Here is a 20,146-nt window from a genome sequence, read left to right as displayed (position 1 = left end):
CCGTTCAAAAAGCATTTACAGTGACTTTATTGAGCATCGAGCATAGCCATGAATCAAAACGGACCCAATGAACTTATTAAAAGCGATGTGAACTTCCGTAGTGCATAGAGCACGATACATTGGAGAAATACACAATATAGCAAAAACTGTAGTTCAATCGCGACCATGATTCAGGCAAATTTCAATACATCTAACAAAACTCCAAAATGTTTTCCTTTTTTTGCCGGTCCGTCGAAGGGTAAATACCCTAAAACAACACCACCATCAGGTAGAATAACACGTGTAATAGCCTTTAGCTTAGCATGAATCACTTCAGAGTTCATTTGAACATTGACAGTTTCTGATTTTGGCTAGTCAGCTAGTGGTTAGCTTCATCCGAACTAGTTTTATGAAAATTTAGTTATCTACTGCACAATAGCTGTGGGAGCTACCTAAAAAATTCGCTGTTTTAACTGAGTTGGAATTGGTAATAAATATAAAATTGTAGAATTGTGTTTCCTACTTGAAAGTTTGCTTTTGGTGTGCCAGATAGCTGGATAAATGCGCCAATAAATGAAATGCCCAAATTTGTGTCAGGCCAATGTAATACTTATAATATGGAATATCGGGCAAAACGGTAATTCAATGCAAGAAAAATGGCACAGAAACCAACTTCTTCAGCACATCATACAAACTTTCCAATTGAGATTTGGGATTTGAAGTGGATTCCAGCCTGTCTATAATTTTACTAACTAATAGTTTTTGATTTTTTTGTTTAACGTCATAAAGAAATGTGGCAAAGCATACTACGAAATTTGTAAAAACAGCAAATTCTATTTTGAAGCCAGCCCGGACTGCAGAGTATGGCAGTTTTTGCCGAGATCTTGGGTGCGCAGAGGTAGAATTCCGGTGTACAGTTTTGCAAGGAAGCAGCTGGTGTGCACTGCGACTCGTGGCCACCCAAGACTGCCCAACGTTTGTACAGGCAAGAATGCGGCCTTTTTCATTAGAAATTAGGGAAAAAATTAGTGTCTCCTTTTTTTCGGAGACACCAGCTACTTGTCCTGGTGTGCAATGCCGTTTTGGAAAAATTTCAGGTGTTTTCATGACATATTCTGCAGTCTGGAAACCGGCAATTGAAAATGAGATTCTGGATGTGATGATCTGAAGTAATTGTGTTTGGCATCTAAATTTGATTATCTCTCTGAACTTGGACAATAAACTACGATTGGACTTTCAACCTAAATTGAGTGATTTGGCAGTAGTCATAGCGGCTATTCGCTTATCAGCACAGCCACAAAGACCCAATTAGGTAAAATACAGATAGCTCTTAACCGAGAGCTAACCAAGTGCTTTATAACAATCATAATCCAATGAGAAAACAACATTATAATGCCCTTGGGCAAGGTATTAATGACATATATATTTGCTTTTGTTTAGTGGTTCTGGCGAACAGTTCCAAAATTGAGCAATGCGATACAAAAAATTCACACAATTAGAACTTACCTAATGATTGCATGTTTTTCTTTTTGTAAGCGTAAAGTTTATAAACATACCCAGTCTGATTTCTCATGGAAATATACACTAAGTATAATAACCAGTCACGATTATCCAAATTAGTAGGAATCTCCATTTATGTAAACACACATAAATGTCTGCCATTTTTTTCACATCCTTTTTGAGAGTGCATTCTGATAACTAAACCTTACCATCGTGGTTGGGACCTCTCAATTCGAAGATGTAAAGACTCAACAATTAGAAATTTTAATGCTACGCACTTGTACAATATTGTGGTGTAAATCAATGTCGGCATGCCTCATTTCTGTACACTAGCATAGCCTATACACTAATTATATTTTATTTTTATTATTTATACATTTCGGCCACTGTTTTAATTCTGTGTCTGGTTGCAGTTAAAATGGAAACACTTCCAGTGAACACAAATAAAGACGGCTGCAAGAAGTCAAATAAGAGAAAAATATTGTTCTCCACTGCAGAAATTATTCAAGAATCCCCTGAAAAGAAAACAAATAATGACGAAGCAAAGAAGTTAAAAAACAAACAAAAAAAAGCAAAAGTTGACCCTGCAATTAGTGCAGATAAAATGACCGCTGAAGTTGAGGAAACAAACGAAAGGAATCCTGAAAACCATACAAAGATCAGAAAGAAAAAAATCAAGGTCAAGGCAATTGAAGATGAGCAAAATCTAACGTGCGCCACTACAGTTTGTGAAAATCCAGATGATATTAAAAAACAAACATCGCTGAAAACAAAGAGTAAGAAATCAAATCACCAAGATGCAAGCAAAGAAGGTGAAACACAAATCACTGATCAAACACCAATGGCTGTAAAATCTATGCAGAAACAAAAAAGTGTGTGTGGGAAAATGTCGCCAGAATATGACTTAAACAATGCCAAAGTTATTGAAGGTGTTACTAATGAAATTCATGGGAACATTTCAAAAAAGAAAGCTAAGAAGAGAAAGCAAAGCAACAGTGATGTTGCTAACATTCCAGAGCTTTCTCAAGCTGATGATACAAGTGAGACAAAATTAAAAAAGAAAAGCAAAAAGAAAAAATCGAAAAAGGAAGAAAGTGATGTGACATCTTCTGATCTTATAAACCAAGGAAGTAGCATTTCTGAAACTGGTGAATTGGCAAAACATAAACAACCTAAGAAAAAAAGAAGACAGGAGCCAAAGGGTAACATTGACGCCACTGCAGTCACGGGTAAAAAGCTACAAATGACCAATGATAGTTGTGACAAACAATCATCAGTGGATAAGACAATAAAAAAGGCCAAAAAACTGAAGAAGAATGGACCAAAAATATCTCAAAATGAAAATAACCTGGAGACGCATAAACTTTTCTCAAGAAAAGGTGATGGGATGGAAAATGTTCAAATAAACAAACATGAACCATTAACAAAATCTAATAAAACAGAAGAGTTGAACTCAACTGATCTTGAGGAAAATAAAAAATCTGAATCACCTAGTGCATGCAATCAACTTGATTTGGGAAAGGCTGAAAAAGGTGCAAAAAAGAAGAAACGTAAACGAAAATCTCATGATGAGCCAAAAGTTGTGAAAAACACGAAAAATGGTAACCTACAGGAATCTCCTGAAGAGGTATCTAAGGTGTATAAAGATGCAAAAAAGAAGAGTAAGAAACAAGTCGGATGCTATAACAAAAGTCCAAGCAAGTGTGACCATAAACACTCACTAAGCGAAGCTAAAGCACAGGATGATGATAATGAGAGACAGAAAAAGAGTAAGAAAACGAAAAGAAAGCAAATCAGCAATGACGCTGAAAATTCCAAAAGGAAAAAGTCAGATGACAATGTTTTAACAGGATTGACAGAGAAGAAGAAAAAGAAAAGAGCTAAAAAAAATGCCCCAGATCCAAGTGAAGCTGACACTTTGACTACTTTACCAACAGATAATTTTGATAAAAGTGAAGGAAATATGAAGGGAAAAGCTGAAGAAAAACTGAAAAGTTCAAATAAAAAAACAAATGAAAATCAACAGAAACATTCTTCAGAGGTAATGAAAATGAATAGTATTATTTACTTGAAGAAACGGAGTGTTTTTGAAACACAAGTACTCAGTTTGGTTTGGATTAGTTGATACAAGTTTGGAATTTAGCTATGTTCATTATTATGATATAAGTTGTTATTATTTCACCTTTTAAGTATTGAATGACTTTACATTTGAAGATATCTATTTCAACAACTCTGTTTTATTTTATATCGGATTTTTATATTTCCAGGCTACGTCTCTCGGCCAGTGGTCAACTGCTCAACTTGCGGATCAATCAAAACAGGAAAAATTCTTAAGGCTGTTGGGTGGTAGAAAGGCTCAGAAGAATCCCAATGCCAACAAGCTCTGGTCTGGTGCAGTACCAAAAACTGTTTCTAAGATGGCGTTGAACCAATCAGACTCCCGGAAACTTGCTACTGGGTTAGAAGAACAATATACAAAAGCGCTTGAATTTAAGTTGCAGAAACGCAACGAACAGAACATGACCAAAGGTCTAGGATTCCAGGAGGATCCCAGCAAAGGCAAGAAATTTTACATTGATGTCAGCAAATCAAATTCCATCAAGTTTAATGATTAAAACAATAAATCATAACTGTTGGCTTCTTTATATCAACAATTCTGCATTTTCTTTATTCGTGTCTACACATTGGTCGGCTGATATTAACTGCAGAAACTGTCAATACATTGCAAGTAAGATTCTTTCAACAGGCAAAAATCAAGAGTGTTTTTGTATTGATAAAACTTCCACTCGAATACATTTGGTATCGACAGGTTGAAATAAGAAGGCAAAAATGGCATGATAGCATTAACGTTGTCACAAATAAAATATACATGTTTAAAAGATGTTTGCAAGAATTGTGTAAAAGCTAATGATGCCTTTTGAGAAAAATAATAACCACCTGCTCTATGCAAAAACCATCGACTATAATTCACTGTTTTTTATCCAGCTTTTGCACTGAAACTATAACCACAGTCACGTTATCTGCGCTTCCCTTTCTTACGGCTTCACTCGCCAGTTTATTACAAGCTGTTTCAAAGCGAAATGCTTCAAGTGATCTGGTGCAACCTTCAGGTGGCAGTATAGAATTATCCTGAAACAATACATGGTCCCCATTAGAGCAATTATTTATCAATGCATATTTTTCGCTAATAACTATTTCAACGGTGTTGCATATCTCCTATAGTAAACAAAGTAAATTGCGGTAGACTTTCAGTTACATTAGGGTATAATTCAACGAGCTAAAATACACTATAGTGATACCATGTAGTACCTGCAAAACATCAAGCACAAATTGGATTGCTGCATCTGGGCTAAAAACCTTCCACAAACCATCGCAGGCTATTAAAATAAATCGATCGTTCGAATTCAGCTGACAGCGTTTGACGTCTGGCACGTTTATGACGCCACATCTTTTATACTGACCGTCTCCTATGGAACGTGACACTTCAAGCATACCAAGGACTCGGCCTTCCCTGTCGGTGAATGGTTTTATAAGTTTAAGTAAACTTGTTAATTATCCACTTTTATCGCCACAATTTTGCAGCCTCTATGGAAAAAATGGTTTCTTGATCATTGCACCTACTTAGGATATTCCTTTACATACATTTTTCAAAAACTTTATTTTCAAAAGTAAAAATAAACTGGTTTAAAAAGTAATAATTAAAATTAAGCTAAAGTGGAAAAAGCTAACATAAAAAAACATTTGCAAAATTTGAGACCTGACTGAACCGCCAGCCTTTTGAATCCTCATTCTTTCTTCGTAGTTGCTAGGATTATGATCTTTGCTGAGTAATAAAGGAACATGCTTCTTAGAGTCACTTTGGTATCGACATAAAATCGCCTGAACCATAAAACGACAGATTAGCCATGTGAGAGGAATGGACACCGTATGAGCTCTGCAAAAAGTCCTGTAAGCTGAAGACACATTTCAACCTTACTATCGCCGAGGTTAGCAATATAAAGAGTGTCGTCGAGGATAAGTACACAGCATGCCGTGCTGCCGTCTTTCCACACTGGCTTTCTGAAAGCAATTTATTAATAATTTATCAAAAACTGGAGTAACAATGTTTGTGAAAAACAAGGCGATTTTTACTGCAGGAAGCACTGGGTAACAGGCAGGGGTTACCCAAATGTTGGTGAAAAATATATTTCATTTTTACATTTATGAAGCATGTTTATTTTATCTACAGTATGAAATATGCCACATGACAAATATGCCATGTAATTTTATTTAAAATTACATCACATTTCCTGACAATTTTCAAAAATTAAGCAATATTTATGAGATGTCCACAGCATTCAAGAATTCAACTGCATTGTAAACAGAAAAATTGCAATATACTTTTGAGATGCTTCTTTCAAAAATTCTTCATCCAGTTTTTTAAACGAGTCAATTATCTGCATTTTGAGTTCCTTATCAAAATTCGACACATCACCTGCAAAAACGACATAAAAAATAAAACAAACATTCAATCGACAACTACCCTGTGAAATGATTTTAACGGTACAAAGCCATTGTTACCTTTTGGAAGCTTCTGTGACAAGTAAACATGCAAACGCTTCGCTGCATGTTGTGAGGCATGCGCACCACCGTGGCCATCAAACACGGCAAAATATGCCACCCTGCTCCTGTGACACGGAACGTTTTAAGGCATTTAAGACAAAGGCAACTGTTTACAATTAACATATCACTAAACCAACACTTTCGATGCCAGTTGTGGGTAGTCTTCGGTGCAGTCGTCAAGCATGACATGAGCGTCCTGCATTTCGTCGCGTTCCCCTTTCCTCTCAGCAAAGAAACTTTTCAACCTCGCTAAGAAACCTGAGAATTTCAATGAATGGGATAGAAACTGAGTTTTAATATGAATGTTTATGAACAATACTTGAGCAGTCTGCGCCAGTGAGGTAAACAACAATTTTTCTGTTACTGTGTTAGCCGTTATTTTAGAAGATGTTTCATGACAAAATGAAGCAGAAAAGCAATGCAATGTAACTTACAATTCCCAAGTCTTTGCTGCTTAGGCAAAGGACTACTTAAGCTGGTTGCATCAGTCAGAGGTCGTTTTTGAGAGATAGCTGCATAAATAAGGTGAGTTTAGTTCATTTTTAACTGCCGATGTGTCATTCTATAATATGGTCTACGCTATGAGTGTCAATGAAATTTTAAGTAATCACAGTTACCATCAGGGCATTGCTCTTTAGCTTGTTTGTCAACCTTTGCTTGTTCTGGTTTCCCCTGCAATGGATTTCAAACGAATGCTCACTCATTTAACTATGTTATACTCTGTATTCACCACAATACATTTTCTTTATCATTCAAGCAAGTTATTTTCAAAATAACACTATGTTTTAACAACTTTATACTTACTCCTGTAGATCGAATCACTGTCACTAAAAAGTAAATGAAAAAATTGCTATAAATTGACAAAAAAGAAAAACAGTAAACTAAATTTAGCAATAAAACCCATTTACCAACCAATAGTAAAGTGAAACATTTTGTGAAAAAGGAATTTGCAAATCACCATAAAAACAATTATTTCTCACCTGTTTTTTTTGTGCCATTTGCTGGCACGTCGTTCAATGATGGAGGTGGAAGGTCATTAAACAAAGACATTTTAGCCTTGACTATGTCAGCAACATTTAAATGGGATATATATGTCAAAAACAACCTGGGAAAAAGTTGTTGAAATGAGGTTAAAAACAACAACCTAGCAAAACAAATTCTTTTTTCAGAAATATTGACATAATTAATAGTATTTCATAAAAAGCAGGAACGAGCGATAAAAGATTCAGTATTTATGAGCAGACCCAAATAATGAGGTTTGAACGAGAAAAAAATCAAAACAACTGTGGTATACACGCAGCACATAGAAAGGACCCAAAATAATTCGAAGAAAATTTAATGGAAAATGTTTTCTGTCACTTATGTCCTTATGTCACTTAATAGTTTTGTGCGTGATTTATTACCCCCAACAATTTGTTGCTACGTTTCGGTCTAAAACATGAAAAGTTTCACTGTACACCAACTGTTAGCTGATAGCAACACCACATCCAACATGACCACTGTAATATAGTACTGTTAAGATTCAATATCTATATGACAATAACCAATTGACTACTTGTATCGATTTCAATAAAATTCCAACGTATTGAAACAACTCAATAAAACCAACAAGCTATACCGTGAACTGCAACAAAACGACTTCGTTAATAAAGCACTGTGATGTCATACTATGTTTGCATGATCATATGAGTAAATCACTTTTGTTATAACAAAATGTCTATCCATCCATCAAGTATCATCTTTATTTATCGAAATATGAAGAATTCGAAGCTAACGGCAGTTCTTGTGCTTCCTCAGCTAGTAGCATTGAATTTCGCTTTATTCTTTTTTAGCTCTTTAGTTGTTAACTTCACGATCCATCAAACATTGAGGTCTGTTCAAGAAATTTGAATGAAAATGAATGAATCAAAAATATGAAATATTAATTTAGACATTTTTTGCTCAAAATCGATTCACATTAAAATTTTCCATTTTAATTAAAGTTGTTGTTTATTTTTCACTAAGAAGTTGTATGTTTTTACCTAAATGATTAAATCTGGTTGTAGGGAGATAATAAATATACAACAACATAACAAGATAACAATAGCAAATAACAAAATGAAAAAGTCTGTTAAGATAAAACCAAGACATGCACAATCAAACCTTGCTATTTGAGCCATAGAATGTCATTCTGGAAGAGGCCCCAACGCTGGAAGGGTTGGAATTAAGGGAGAACTGATGATCAAGGTTTGGTGATGATGAAAGCGAACTGTTCTGTTGACTTGAGGAGCTGCCGGTACTCATTAATGATGGTCGACTGCCCTATATGAGCAATTACATATGAAGATAGTTTTAACTTCAGTGAAGTGTTTCAATAGAAAGTTTTCAATGTCCTCATTGTAGAAGTGATCATCATATTACCATCGTATCGACATTTTGTTTGGCATAGTCCCAATGCAACACCAGCCAAAAGCAAAATGTATCAACTTTAAAAAAACACTACTTACTATACCAAACTTAAATAAACAAGTGATATATGAAATGCTTACAATGCCCATTGCTGGCCGGTTTAAGCCGGCACTTGCAAGGAGCCTTGACTTGTGAGCCTCCTGTTCTCGCAACTTCGTAATGTGTTGACATATTAATGGACCGAGGTAACCATATTCATTTGAATAATCCTCGGATAAATCTGGTGGCTGACGAAGGCCTTTAATCACGTGACCACAGTGTTTCTGCAAAATGGGTGAATTATTGTTATAGCTTGGTTCATATATGGTTAAGTTTGAAAAGTCTACAATAAGAAACATATCCTGACAGAATTTAGAAATATTCCATGAACTTGGACAAAAATCAAATGCATGTATATCACACGCATGTTCAAATGACATCAAATACGTATAATTATGTCACAGGTCACATGACAAAAATCAGTTCATTGAGGTAGAAAATTTCCAGACTCAACTAACCACTAATAGTCCTCTTAAATGCTCAGCAGCTGTTCGATCAATTGCGTTTAGCAGCGGACTTTCAAGGATATTTTTTATTCTATCACCTTCCACTCTCAACCTTGGGAGAGCAAGGCTCTGGATGACCTGCAGAGAAAGACATACGAGGAGTAACAACAAGACTTGACCGAAAATGTATTTAATCTCTTTAGGAAATGAGTGAATCTGATTACTCACGTTAGGCCCTAGCTCCGCTAATCCTGCCACACTCCCATATCTTGCAGCCAGGGAGGATTTATCATCATGAAGACACTGAAAGAAAATGAGGATAATAATTATGTTCAGGTTCTATTTAATTCAAACGAATTAGCTATCAGTGACTGTTAGTTTTACCTATAAAGCTATATTTCAGTATTAGTTTACTTTTACAACTGAGTTAAGTGGTTTTACTTCAGAGATAATGCAGCCAAACATAATCATGGCAATGATTTACCTTACAGAACGTTCCAGTAATCCTTGACTGTATGAGGTTGGTTGAGGTACTAAAACTCCTGCAGATTTGAGCCATCAGACGAGCAGCGTAATCACGCAGTGCCCAGTGATTGTCCACATCTGGGCGAGTACAAAGCTGACGACTGACGACGCAAGTCATCACGGCAGGAATCATTTCGTGAAGCTGAATTTTTTGAATTTTATATGACTGACACCAAAAATTTAAAAGCTTTCTAAATAAAGATTGAATGTTTTACAATATTTTGCGAACTACTGTAACAGTGTATTTAAATTGCTGTTGCAAAAATAAACAAACTGACCTTTAACTATACTATCATCCAATTATTGCAATTTGCAAATATAATCAATGAAATATGTTTACAATTCTCTGCATGGTATCTAATTGATCAGTAGTTTGATTAAATGACAAAAACTTTATTTATTTTTTATTAGAGCTGCAAATAATTAACTATCAGTATTAGTATTAGTAAGTTTGTTGACAACAAACATAAACTATAATCATATCCTTACTACATGTGATAAACTTACATATTTCTCCAAGTTGAGAGTTGGATTGTCCATTAATGCTTTCACCATTCTCATTAGGTAAATCAGCAAAGCAAGATTATTTTGAACAACATTGACACGGACTCCTTCCGATACAAAAGTGCTAAAGCGAGGCAACATCTGGGCAAGGCCTGGATCTGTGGCTAGACTTTGCAAGGCTTCCTAGAACACAAATATATTGTAAGTGCACAGCAGTATTTTTTCATCAAAATGAAATTTTCCGCAAAACATACCATTGTACCATTATGTTATTGAACAACGATGTACAAAATCATGTACAATCATACACCAGCAATGCATTTTTAAACAACCACACGTTGCTGAGCATAAAATGAAACAATTTGTATTTTTTGAATCAGTATAACTCCTTCAAAAGACTTACAGCTCTTCTTGCTTCACTGGACCCTACAGCTGCTTCAGTTATCTCTTTATAATACAACTGCTGTTCCACTGACAACTCGTGAGTGAATTGTGGTTTCAGTGACACAAGGCTGGTTGAAGATGAATCAGGTTTCTAAATATTTGCCCAATTCTGGTTAAATTTGATTATTTTGGCATAAAGTAAAAAAAGTTGTTATTTAAAGTAACTTTCAATGCTAGCCAACATTTGTAGCTAATAAACTGTCACAACATGTTTAATAGCAATGATGTGAACCGCTCGAATATACAAATTATCTAAATCGGCCACAACCTTAGCTGAAATTAGAGGGTTGTTGTTTTGCACATGGCAACTCTTCAGTGCTTTGATACCAGTTTTGGGTTCCTTACTCTCGCCTTTCTTCAAGATATCAATGGAAAATTGTTTTTCTGGGGCAGGATTTTCTGGAATACTTGGCTGAACTCCTTCAATTGCTAGCCAATGAGCTAGAATTTGAAAAAGTTAAGAGATTAGTTACATACCTCCAATCAACAAATAGTTTTGTATCGTACAGAAAATAAAACAGTCAAAATAAAGGCTCCTACGTTCCATAAAACCTTTCAGGTACCTTTAATAGCAACATCGTATGTTATTTTTGGCAGCGGTGCATTTATAATGTCGTTAAGATCAAGTTCTTTCTCCTCTACAAAGTGAAGCTCTCTACCACCACCGCTGGAGAAACGAAAGGGAATAAAATCTTTTGAAACAAATCCATACAATGGTTCGATGTTTTTTGACTGAAAAGTATTAAAAAGTATTGTACTGCCAATAGCTGCATGATATACTAAATAAATATAAAATTTAAAAACAATACTTCTTACCTTTAATGCATTGTCAATGTCCTGACAAGATAGTTTTCTACTTTTCCGATGATTGCAAAACTTAAGTGAATCCTAAAATACAGTAATCAAGAACGTTGCCCAATTAATCCGACAGACAACAGTTACTGATAATTTAATTAATATGCACATTACACATTATAGTTGTAATAAGAATCACGTATATACTAAGATATGCAAATTATATATATAATAATTTACACAGGCAATAGCAGTTGCTAGTAATAACAATAATTCAAAGGCCTAAGGCATATATAGGTACTTGAAAGATCTCTTTAATTCTGAATGTTGTTTCATTAGCCAAGCGCACGGAGACCTGGTCGGGCAATTGGGATATACCAATTGATTCTGCAGCAGCTTTGATTGAATCAGTAGATACTGCAGCCAAGCCAGATTTTTCACAATTTTTCGTCCAAAACCCAGGTGTCTTTGATTCCGCCATCAGGGCCAGATTGCACATAAACTACCAATGCAGCTTTGCTACTGCTAGTACAGTGCATGTATAAGAAAAAAAACTTACAAAGAGTTTAAAAACAGTAAACCTTGTATTGAAAACAATCATAAACAACGTAAACGCAGTGGTTCATTATGACATGCCAAGTTTCCAAAGAAAAGAGTTCTATTTATCTCGTATAGATAAATGTTGCGTGATCAAAAGTGACAAAATTTGGGAAAATTGCTTTATGATCGTCACCAAATAAAACACAGAACCCCATTCATATTCAATAAGTGCAAATGCAAAAATAGTAGGCCTCATAAATCAAGTTAAAAAGCTAGTTTACTAAACTTATTTTTATTATTTGAGATATTCTGCGGAGAGAAAAGCGGACTAAGCAACTGGTTAAGTCGGTTATACAAAACCATTGAATTTCTGGTGCAGAAGACTCAGTCCCTAAAAATGTTAAATATTGAAAATAATTTGGAAACAATTAATAAAAAAAATCTACAACAAATAATGCAGTATCTAATACATAAAGTGTCATAATTTTCTTTTATCCTTGATCTTCTTAATAACGAAAATCCGAGTCTTTTTTAAATAACTAGATCTTGTTTTCTTTCCCAAGATTAGATTCAGTGTGTTGCTGACTATCTGATGGTTTGCTGTCAGCGGTGTCAATATCATGTGAACTGACAACAGATTTAAGTTTCATAAATCCTGGAAGAGGGAGCGTCTGTCCTTCCTCGGCCTTGAAAAATGTATAACTTAAAATGATGTCATCAGTGTTTGCCAACAAAGGGTCATCATCGAAATCAGGATCTATGTAAAAAAACACTGGCATATCCACTTCCTCGTTTGGATTTAACCATTGCTCTTCAAAGCAAAAGCATTGGATTTTGTTGAAATATAAACCGGCTTGGAATGGCACAACATTGTAAGTTGCAATCCCAATGATCGGTTTGTCAGTGGGATTTTTAGCGGTGTAAAATGCTAAAGCGGTTTCCCCAGGAACGACAGTTATTTCACTTTGGCTAGGCTTGAAATTCCATTCCATCGCTGCATGGTGATCAGCGTTGAAAAAGACATTAACTTTTCGCTCTCGAACTGGTTCCATTGTCGCAACATTATCTGTCTTGTGGCCGATTGATGGATCCCCACCTAATCCTGTTGCTTGGCAAAATAGTCTGTACATTGGCACGGCTGCATAAGAAAGGCCAATCATGAAAACCAAAACGGAACAGAAATACATAACGGCTGATATTTTGCTCTTCTTGCTCTGGGAATAATGCTGTTGATAATGTAAGAGCTTAGCAGAAAGAAATATGTTACTATTGTTTACGACCGTCAAGCCAGATCTTAAACCAACATAGTTCAGTTTATAAGCTTGAGGGTAAAAGCCATCCAAAAGTGTATGGGGTTTACAATTGCTTGCTACAGCATAAGTGAAAACTGTTCGTTGACATTTGGAATTTTGGTTGAAGGAGTGATGATTAAACAATGAAGAAACACTCGATGAAGTAAACCTCTTATAAATGCAAAGAAAATACTGTGGTAGAAGCACACTGCTACTCGTTGTTGATGACGTCATCTTTAAACAACCCAGACATTTCATTTTGTATTTCAGACTTTTAAAATTAAATCTTACAAAACTGTGAAAACTGCATATATACAAAATAAAAACTATGTTGGTTATTGGTGTCGAAATCGAAGATCTAGGATCATAATCAATATAATTGAGGATCTTGATTCTATGTGAGAAAACCAGGTCTGTGCTGTTTTTCTGTTTGCAAACACAAACTACAATATTTCATGAAAATTTAAACCAAATGGTACAACACAGTTCATTAGAGCTATTACAATGTGCACGTTAATGTCATAAGCCGCGCGAAGAACACTAATTTGCACTTCAATATCAGAAATATAAGGATCGAGTATTAAGGAATTATTATGTCATAACTTTTTCTGTGTTATCTCATAACTCTTTCCTATTCAGGCCTCTATGTGGGAGTTCAAAAACACAAGAAGTGACATGGCTCAGTAGAGGAGTATAAAGGTGTCAAGGCAACTGCAATGAGAAAAGTGTATGACTTTATGACGGTCTGCTGAATATGTCATTTTTTGACAAGATCCCCGGCATACAGAGGCGGTCACACCAGTGAGCCAGTGTGCAAAATGATATGATGTACCACCAAATGGCACAAAGTACCGTATTTTGCGTCGCGATTTTAAGCCAATTAGTGTGCAAGATGTTTTGCACTAAAAGAAACTCCGGTGTGCATTTGATATACTCTCCAGTCTGGATTCTATGAGGTCAGGAGGTAGTCTACGTAACAGGATAGAAAAATTATGATGTAATAATTACCCAATACTTGACCATTTAGCAATTATCAGTAAGTGCCATTCTGTTTTCACAAAGGTAGTTTAACTGATATTGAAGTACAGAACAGCATAAGTAAAGAAGATTAGATACTATAGCAGTAGAAAGCCGTAGTGGAAAGCGTGGCATCTCCACGCAGGAGATTCATCAACGTTCACGCCTAACTTTCTTATCTTCACGGAAATTTATATTAAATTAACAAATATAAACTGGTTGTTGGAACGCCAATTTATAATAAATTATAAACAAAAAATTGAGGCTTCAGTGCAGGCCATAACGCCGAAATTTGCGCATGTGCACATACGATTTCTCGTCTGTGTACTGCTGTATACTCCCCTGCCGGGGTAGGCTTAGCCAGACCTAGACTTACAATTTTTATTGAAAAAAAAATCAAACAAAAAATGTATATTAATTTATTTCAGCTCACATAATAGTCTTGCCTATAGTAGCCTAGTGCTATACTTGCTGGCCTACCCCTACAGCCTTATTTCTTCATTCACGAATTTCTCTCTCTTGTCTACAGTCTACAAGGCTATCAAAAATGGTTTTGTAAGACACGGGTGGTGATTGAATCATAATAATGAAAAACTCGAAAGTTGATTTAGGAATTAGGAAACAATTTAGGAATTATATCGACATGTGACGAAGGAGTAAACTTTTCTTTATCAATTTAGCGGCGTGCAATGACGATTAGCAAAATTAAACAAGCTATGTCTTTTAATGAATAGAAAGTATTGTACCTGTCTCTTTGAAAAAAATTTTCCTTAACATTCAAAGAAATAGTTTTATTTGATTATCCAAGTCGAAGCGTTATGGATGGCTCGTATATGCTTTTGGCACTTGTTTATCATTTTATTGAGTTTATACTTTCGGATACTAGTTATAAGATCGTGCAAACTTCTACAGTATTTCAACCACATTACCACAGCCTGCGCAGTGATGATGAGCAATTTACATTTTATCAGTTTTCTTAATGATTGCTGTATGTTTATTTTGCATCCATAACAGGAGATGCACCAGTCACTGCATTGGATCGATCATTTTTTGTCATTGCATGTGGGCAAAACACATCATTAACGGGCTTGTAAATAGGAGGAGCGCTATCTGATGCATACATCATAATTTCTTTAGGTCTTTAAGTCATAATTTTAATAAGAAATGGCACGAAATAGAACTTATACCGCGGGTTCATAACCAATATTTGTAAACGTTACCGAAATGGGTTATTTTAGTGTATCGCTTAATCGCCTGGGGCACTAATTAATAGATCGGTAGGTATTGTAGGCCTATAGGCTATTTGCGTAGACGAGGTTGCCATCGGTCTCAACTCAAAAATAAGGACGACTAGGAAACGAAAGACGAATATCACCTTAAACAATGCACAACAGGTTCTCTTTTCTAAACACCAAATTTCCTAAAAAAAACAATACTCTATCTGCGTGTTCTTAATTTTGGTATCTCTTTGGTACAAAATACTAAAGGTGTCAAAATGCCCAAAATACGAACCTCTGCCCTAAAAATAAGGACGCAAGTCAAATTAAGGACAAATCTTAGAAATAAGGACGGTATGGCAACCCTGTGCGAAGAGTTAGCCACGTTATAATGTACTTTTATATTCCTTATAAATCGTTGATCGTATTTTTTGATATAAACTTTTGTTGTATCACAAGTTACACGTTTGTGGCGTCAACATAATCTTTTATTGAACAAAATGGGAATGGATTATTGAGTCGATGGATCAGCTGATCGATTGTAGCCTACTTTAATCCAATGGATTAATAAGTCGAGTTGTTGACTTGATTAGTATTCAGTCATATGTCCACCTCAGTCCTCAGCTATAGGCTTGGGTTTAAAACGTGTCGGACAAAAACGTTTGCAGGCTGCTTTTTAAATAAATTTTGTTCACTTTGCCGGCCATAAAATTTTATTTGTCGCTGTCAGAATTGTTTCTGAACAGTCAATTAATAAAGTAAAGTGTTTATGCATGAAAACCAATTTTGTATATATTTTATACTGATGTGATATTTCAGCCTCTCCAGAATATTTTACCCCCCTTGATAACCTAACCTAGTTACGGGTCTGATCATTAAATGTTAACCATTGTATCAAAATAAAATTAGCTACTCCGCGAGTACGCCTACAGTCAGATAAAGTGTCAAACTTTCTGTATTAGGTCTATAGGCGTATATAAGGTTAGTACGGCCGCTAAAAATTGAGAAAACGATTGTTGCTGTAACACAATTAGGGCATAAATAAACCTCCGGGCAATATGGTATCACAAAAGAAGTTTGAAATACCTGTAACTTGTAAACTTAATAGTACTGCTATAGCAAGTGCAGTTTGTTATCTATAAAAGTCGGATAGACTAATACTAACAAGCTGCATTGTTTCGGTGTGGGTCTGAAGTTAGATCGTGTTTTGTAGATACAGAATTATGATTTTTGTAACTTAGTCTCAAAAGATGGCCGTTTAAAAAAGCTGCTGTCACCGATGTAGGCCTACGTTATTTTCATGACACTTTGATATGCCTGTGTAGCAACCAAAGATGAAAGGAGATTTGGGTTTTTGGGGTCGGGTTTAGATTTACGTTTGTGAAAATTTTCGGACCATCACACATATCCTTTTACCCTATCGGTATTAAATTTAGTGTATTTTTCTTCCAACTAAGCAATTAATTGAGCGATTCTTCAAAAGAGAATCGACTGTTTGTGAATAAATTGATTTAGAAGAGTTTATTTTGTTATTTTACTAACCTATAACTTACTTCACATCTTTGACTCATTTGGTGAATTTAGCTTTCTTTCTTTCTTTCTTTTTCAGGCCTAAAATTGGCTTCAAAACCAAATGTCAAGTTCGAGCCTAAACTGGCAACTGTGGAAACCTACAGTTGCTTTATTAAAAAACGTCAATGACGGTAGGATATCTTATTATAAAATCATTTCCTTAATAATCAATCCACTTAGTAAGACTTTGATGGTCCAGTATAAGAATCTAATAATATCACATATTTAGATTTATTATTTAGCGAAGTGCACAAACTACTATTAGCCTATACATCCACATTTATTTTTTGAAAGTTGGATCCAACACAATAACAATAATTAGGCTATACTAAAATTAAAAATGTTGCAAATGCCTTATGGATATAATAACATGCCTAAAATATTAATTGTGAGAAAAAAACAACCAGGAGGAAACCCACAGTTGTAACACGTTGTTTTAAACGTTATTCCAAACAAATAATAATAAATAATAAAAAAAAAAAAAATAAATAAATAGATAAATGATAAATCAAATAATCTCGAAATTTTAAGTTTTAAATTGAATAACTTACACTTATTAATAGCTCTGTGGTTAGTTATATTTATTGTTATCGAAAATGACGTTGGCATAAACGTAGAACGCAGTTGTCTACATGCTATTCGGTAAGTAGGCTATAACGCGTCAAACGGTTGCTGTATTTTACGCAAAATCTTCACAGCATGCTAACTATATAACCATTTATTATACAATATCAATTTGCGTGCTAATACGGTATTATTAAAAGCAGAATTTTTTAAAGATACCTAACGATAAAAAACTCTTTAACATGAAAAAGAAATAAGATGTCATATGAAATTGGAATTCAGAAACTGTCAACTGATACAACAGGTATAACTTTTAAAAAGCTTATATAGGCCTATGCGGTATAACAAACAATCAGACCATTTCATGCAGATGTGTAAGCGCTCTGTTCACAATATTTTATTGCAAACCACACACTCCAGTGAAGAAGGATGCCCAATCCCAAGGCTTCGTGCCTGTCTTCTCTTTGCCAGAAATCGATACATTTTTCACATAAACTTTTTTTGGTCGACGACAAAGTATTCTTACCGGCTATATTTTGGGAAGGTCTGTAGAATGAAACTCGATTGTTAAGGGAAATGCAAGCCGCAATGATGTAATATGCTGGATTTTACATATCGGAAATAAACAAAACAATCCTTTCTACAACTGTTAAAAGAAGGGCTTGGTAATTCTATACGTCAGACCTATGTCAACTTACGTAATCAGTGGTATTGTTTCGTCATCCTCATCGCAAGATTCTACGTTAATTGGCCTGCATAGAAAATTGTAGAAGGTTGGTTTAAGTATTAGGTATGATCTTATGTTTTATATGCGGCTTAATATCACCACAAAACAATTATTCTGCAGCGCATAAAGGCCAATGATATTACTTTATTAATGGTGATTCAGTATTAGGCAAAGGTCATATGCCCTACTTGTAGATTTTTTCAAAACGGTGCACCTTTCGAGCTAAAGGCTGTTAACTAACGGAAAATGCTTGCTACTTTTTACCACATTTTGCTACTTTTGGTTAGCTACTTTTTTTCTCGGCAATAAACGCGTGGTGAAAAAAATAGGCGTTATCCTTTTCAAACAAACGTGTGTGCATCATGTCTATATGAACGATGCACACTGGAGATAATTTCCTTGCATGAGATATGACGCAGAGACGTATAGCTAGGGTCTTTAGCGCCCGAGGACAGATGTAGTATTTTCGCCTCCACTTTTCAAAATAAATGAAAATTGCACACACTAAAGATGCGAGCTATAGTGGAGCTTGCAATCCGAGGCTTGTTTTCTGGGTTTGCTGACTCAGTAACTACAATATACCAGACGACCGCACATCATCATCAACGCCATTAAAAGTTTGTAAGCTTTGTGACAAACTCTGACCTTACTTGGCGCCCCCGTATGGTTGCCCCCGGGGACTGATGCCCCACCCCCCTAGCTACGCCTCTGATGTGACGAAGAAAATCCACGGCCGCACAGTTCTCTTTGCCATGTCAATTCAATCCAATCTAACCTAGACCTAGGTATCATAACTTCAGTGATTCATAGGTAACATGGTCGTATACCGTGACCTAACCTATGAGATTGCTTCTGTGACCCACCTTATTGGTCATGACTCATGACCCATCAGGAACAACTGATGTAGCCCTATATTTATACGTTAATCGTCCAGTTATACTTACCCGTGCCACTGCGGCGAACCTTCCCTAAAGTTAGTTCGAAGTCCGTTGCATTCACTGGTAAAAGGACTTAGTCCGATGCTGAAGTGGGAAACAATTAAACATTCGACAGCTTTTATGACACCCCGGCATTCTAATAACCGTAATAGATAAAGCTTTTGGTTGAACCAAGTGTAAAAATGACCATCCATTTGAAAGACCAAAAGCGGTAAATAAATGTCGAGTGATCGCTTTCCAGATATGACGTCATTGGCAACTTCTTCAATAAGTTCGTTGTCATCACGAAAACAAGGCGCGATGTATTTATGAGTAAACCGAATTCGTGAAGGCCGAAGAATAGCAGGTTCGCCTTCAATTTCCTCTTCTACAAATTCTTGGCGCTCAGAAATATTTTGCTCCATTTTTTATTTACTGCTGCAGCTACAAAAAATATCAGTACTTCAAATCCCGGGTATGTGTTTTTGTATTGCAAATTTAGCCGATACGAGCATATATGACTGGGTCATTTTCGTTGTAGGCTATTACGTTTTAACGCAACGACGTGATTCATGACATCAGGGTAAATAACGTCAAAATGCAAACAAGTCAGGATGGTGTAATTTCCTTGTAATTTGTCATTTTACCCCACACATTTGACGCGGCTGATACAATATTACCACGTTTAAAAATATTTTGAAACCATTGTTAGTTATACTTCTTTAGTGTCATCTAGTGGTCGCTAATTTAGAGGAATAACTTCGGCTGGCGACGCTGGATCTCATTTCCTAGACCGAGCTGTGACGTCTTCGAAACACAGTAAACGTTAAATACCATTCGTTTTGTTAGTGTCTGTAGGATTTCCGAAAAGGCCAGTTACGGCACCTTACAGTTTTCACCAGCTTGCTCAGTGCGCAAATTTTGTCACTAGTAAGACCAAAAATCCGTTAAAGTATAGTGTGTTAGAATTTTAACTGAAATCTTGCACGTGTTTGCCGGTTAAATCCAGGCTCTAGTA

At 35.6% G+C, this 20,146-nt stretch overlaps 5 protein-coding genes across 5 annotated transcripts; 1 reads left to right on the top strand and 4 right to left on the bottom strand.

The window, feature by feature from the left end:
* Positions 1 to 1,852: 1,852 nt before the first annotated feature.
* On the top strand, positions 1,853 to 4,138 carry LOC143448552 (uncharacterized). Its single transcript, XM_076948354.1, has 2 exons — positions 1,853 to 3,520; positions 3,747 to 4,138. Exons 1-2 carry the CDS (start codon positions 1,898 to 1,900, stop codon positions 4,092 to 4,094), a joined length of 1,971 nt encoding a protein of 656 aa, XP_076804469.1. The 5' UTR covers positions 1,853 to 1,897; the 3' UTR covers positions 4,095 to 4,138.
* Positions 4,139 to 4,232: 94 nt separating this feature from the next.
* On the bottom strand, positions 4,233 to 7,878 carry LOC143448554 (integrin-linked kinase-associated serine/threonine phosphatase 2C-like). The gene is made up of 11 exons (XM_076948356.1): positions 7,062 to 7,878; positions 6,886 to 6,908; positions 6,699 to 6,753; positions 6,516 to 6,593; positions 6,219 to 6,339; positions 6,040 to 6,146; positions 5,860 to 5,953; positions 5,451 to 5,538; positions 5,237 to 5,358; positions 4,789 to 4,990; positions 4,233 to 4,608 (listed from the first exon to the last, which is right to left on the bottom strand). The coding sequence occupies exons 1-11, from the start codon at positions 7,129 to 7,131 to the stop codon at positions 4,447 to 4,449; spliced, it is 1,122 nt and encodes a 373-aa protein (XP_076804471.1). The 5' UTR covers positions 7,132 to 7,878; the 3' UTR covers positions 4,233 to 4,446.
* Positions 7,187 to 11,781, bottom strand: LOC143448553 (transcription initiation factor TFIID subunit 6-like). Its single transcript, XM_076948355.1, has 12 exons — positions 11,584 to 11,781; positions 11,304 to 11,375; positions 11,051 to 11,219; positions 10,756 to 10,928; positions 10,447 to 10,578; positions 10,047 to 10,226; positions 9,499 to 9,681; positions 9,243 to 9,317; positions 9,027 to 9,152; positions 8,610 to 8,792; positions 8,224 to 8,382; positions 7,187 to 7,954 (listed from the first exon to the last, which is right to left on the bottom strand). The coding sequence occupies exons 1-12, from the start codon at positions 11,779 to 11,781 to the stop codon at positions 7,931 to 7,933; spliced, it is 1,674 nt and encodes a 557-aa protein (XP_076804470.1). The 3' UTR covers positions 7,187 to 7,930.
* An 82-nt stretch (positions 11,782 to 11,863) lies between these two features.
* On the bottom strand, positions 11,864 to 13,483 carry LOC143448555 (cytochrome c oxidase assembly protein ctaG-like). The gene has a single exon (XM_076948357.1). It carries the CDS (start codon positions 13,370 to 13,372, stop codon positions 12,362 to 12,364), a length of 1,011 nt encoding a protein of 336 aa, XP_076804472.1. The 5' UTR covers positions 13,373 to 13,483; the 3' UTR covers positions 11,864 to 12,361.
* Positions 13,484 to 17,174: 3,691 nt separating this feature from the next.
* On the bottom strand, positions 17,175 to 19,597 carry LOC143449604 (uncharacterized). Its single transcript, XM_076949870.1, has 3 exons — positions 19,156 to 19,597; positions 18,183 to 18,236; positions 17,175 to 18,030 (listed from the first exon to the last, which is right to left on the bottom strand). The coding sequence occupies exons 1-3, from the start codon at positions 19,551 to 19,553 to the stop codon at positions 17,847 to 17,849; spliced, it is 636 nt and encodes a 211-aa protein (XP_076805985.1). The 5' UTR covers positions 19,554 to 19,597; the 3' UTR covers positions 17,175 to 17,846.
* Positions 19,598 to 20,146: the final 549 nt, after the last annotated feature.

The sequence above is a fragment of the Clavelina lepadiformis genome, chromosome 3 (genome assembly GCF_947623445.1).
Source record: "Clavelina lepadiformis chromosome 3, kaClaLepa1.1, whole genome shotgun sequence".
In the NCBI taxonomy this organism is placed as follows: Eukaryota; Metazoa; Chordata; class Ascidiacea; order Aplousobranchia; family Clavelinidae; genus Clavelina; species Clavelina lepadiformis.
Note: the sequence above shows the minus strand (reverse complement) of the source record. Positions and strands in the feature narration are given on the sequence as shown.

What these genes read in the sequence shown, in the direction of transcription:
- LOC143448552 (XM_076948354.1), top strand. Translation starts at nt 1,898, where the DNA reads ATGGAAACACTTCCAGTGAACACAAATAAAGACGGCTGCAAGAAGTCA. An exon ending in AACAGAAACATTCTTCAGAG is followed by an intron (nt 3,521 to 3,746) that starts GTAATGAAAATG and finishes TTATATTTCCAG; the next exon opens with GCTACGTCTCTCGGCCAGTG.
- LOC143448554 (XM_076948356.1), bottom strand. Translation starts at nt 7,131, where the DNA reads ATGTCTTTGTTTAATGACCTTCCACCTCCATCATTGAACGACGTGCCA. An exon ending in CAGTGATTCGATCTACAGGA is followed by an intron (nt 6,754 to 6,885) that starts GTAAGTATAAAG and finishes AATCCATTGCAG; the next exon opens with GGGAAACCAGAACAAGCAAA. An exon ending in CCACAACTGGCATCGAAAGT is followed by an intron (nt 6,147 to 6,218) that starts GTTGGTTTAGTG and finishes TCCGTGTCACAG; the next exon opens with GAGCAGGGTGGCATATTTTG.
- LOC143448553 (XM_076948355.1), bottom strand. Translation starts at nt 11,781, where the DNA reads ATGTGCAATCTGGCCCTGATGGCGGAATCAAAGACACCTGGGTTTTGG. An exon ending in GAATTAAAGAGATCTTTCAA is followed by an intron (nt 11,376 to 11,583) that starts GTACCTATATAT and finishes ACTGTATTTTAG; the next exon opens with GATTCACTTAAGTTTTGCAA. An exon ending in ATACGATGTTGCTATTAAAG is followed by an intron (nt 10,929 to 11,050) that starts GTACCTGAAAGG and finishes TTCAAATTCTAG; the next exon opens with CTCATTGGCTAGCAATTGAA.
- LOC143448555 (XM_076948357.1), bottom strand. Translation starts at nt 13,372, where the DNA reads ATGAAATGTCTGGGTTGTTTAAAGATGACGTCATCAACAACGAGTAGC.
- LOC143449604 (XM_076949870.1), bottom strand. Translation starts at nt 19,553, where the DNA reads ATGGAGCAAAATATTTCTGAGCGCCAAGAATTTGTAGAAGAGGAAATT. An exon ending in GGTTCGCCGCAGTGGCACGG is followed by an intron (nt 18,237 to 19,155) that starts GTAAGTATAACT and finishes TTTTCTATGCAG; the next exon opens with GCCAATTAACGTAGAATCTT. An exon ending in GAAACAATACCACTGATTAC is followed by an intron (nt 18,031 to 18,182) that starts GTAAGTTGACAT and finishes TTCATTCTACAG; the next exon opens with ACCTTCCCAAAATATAGCCG.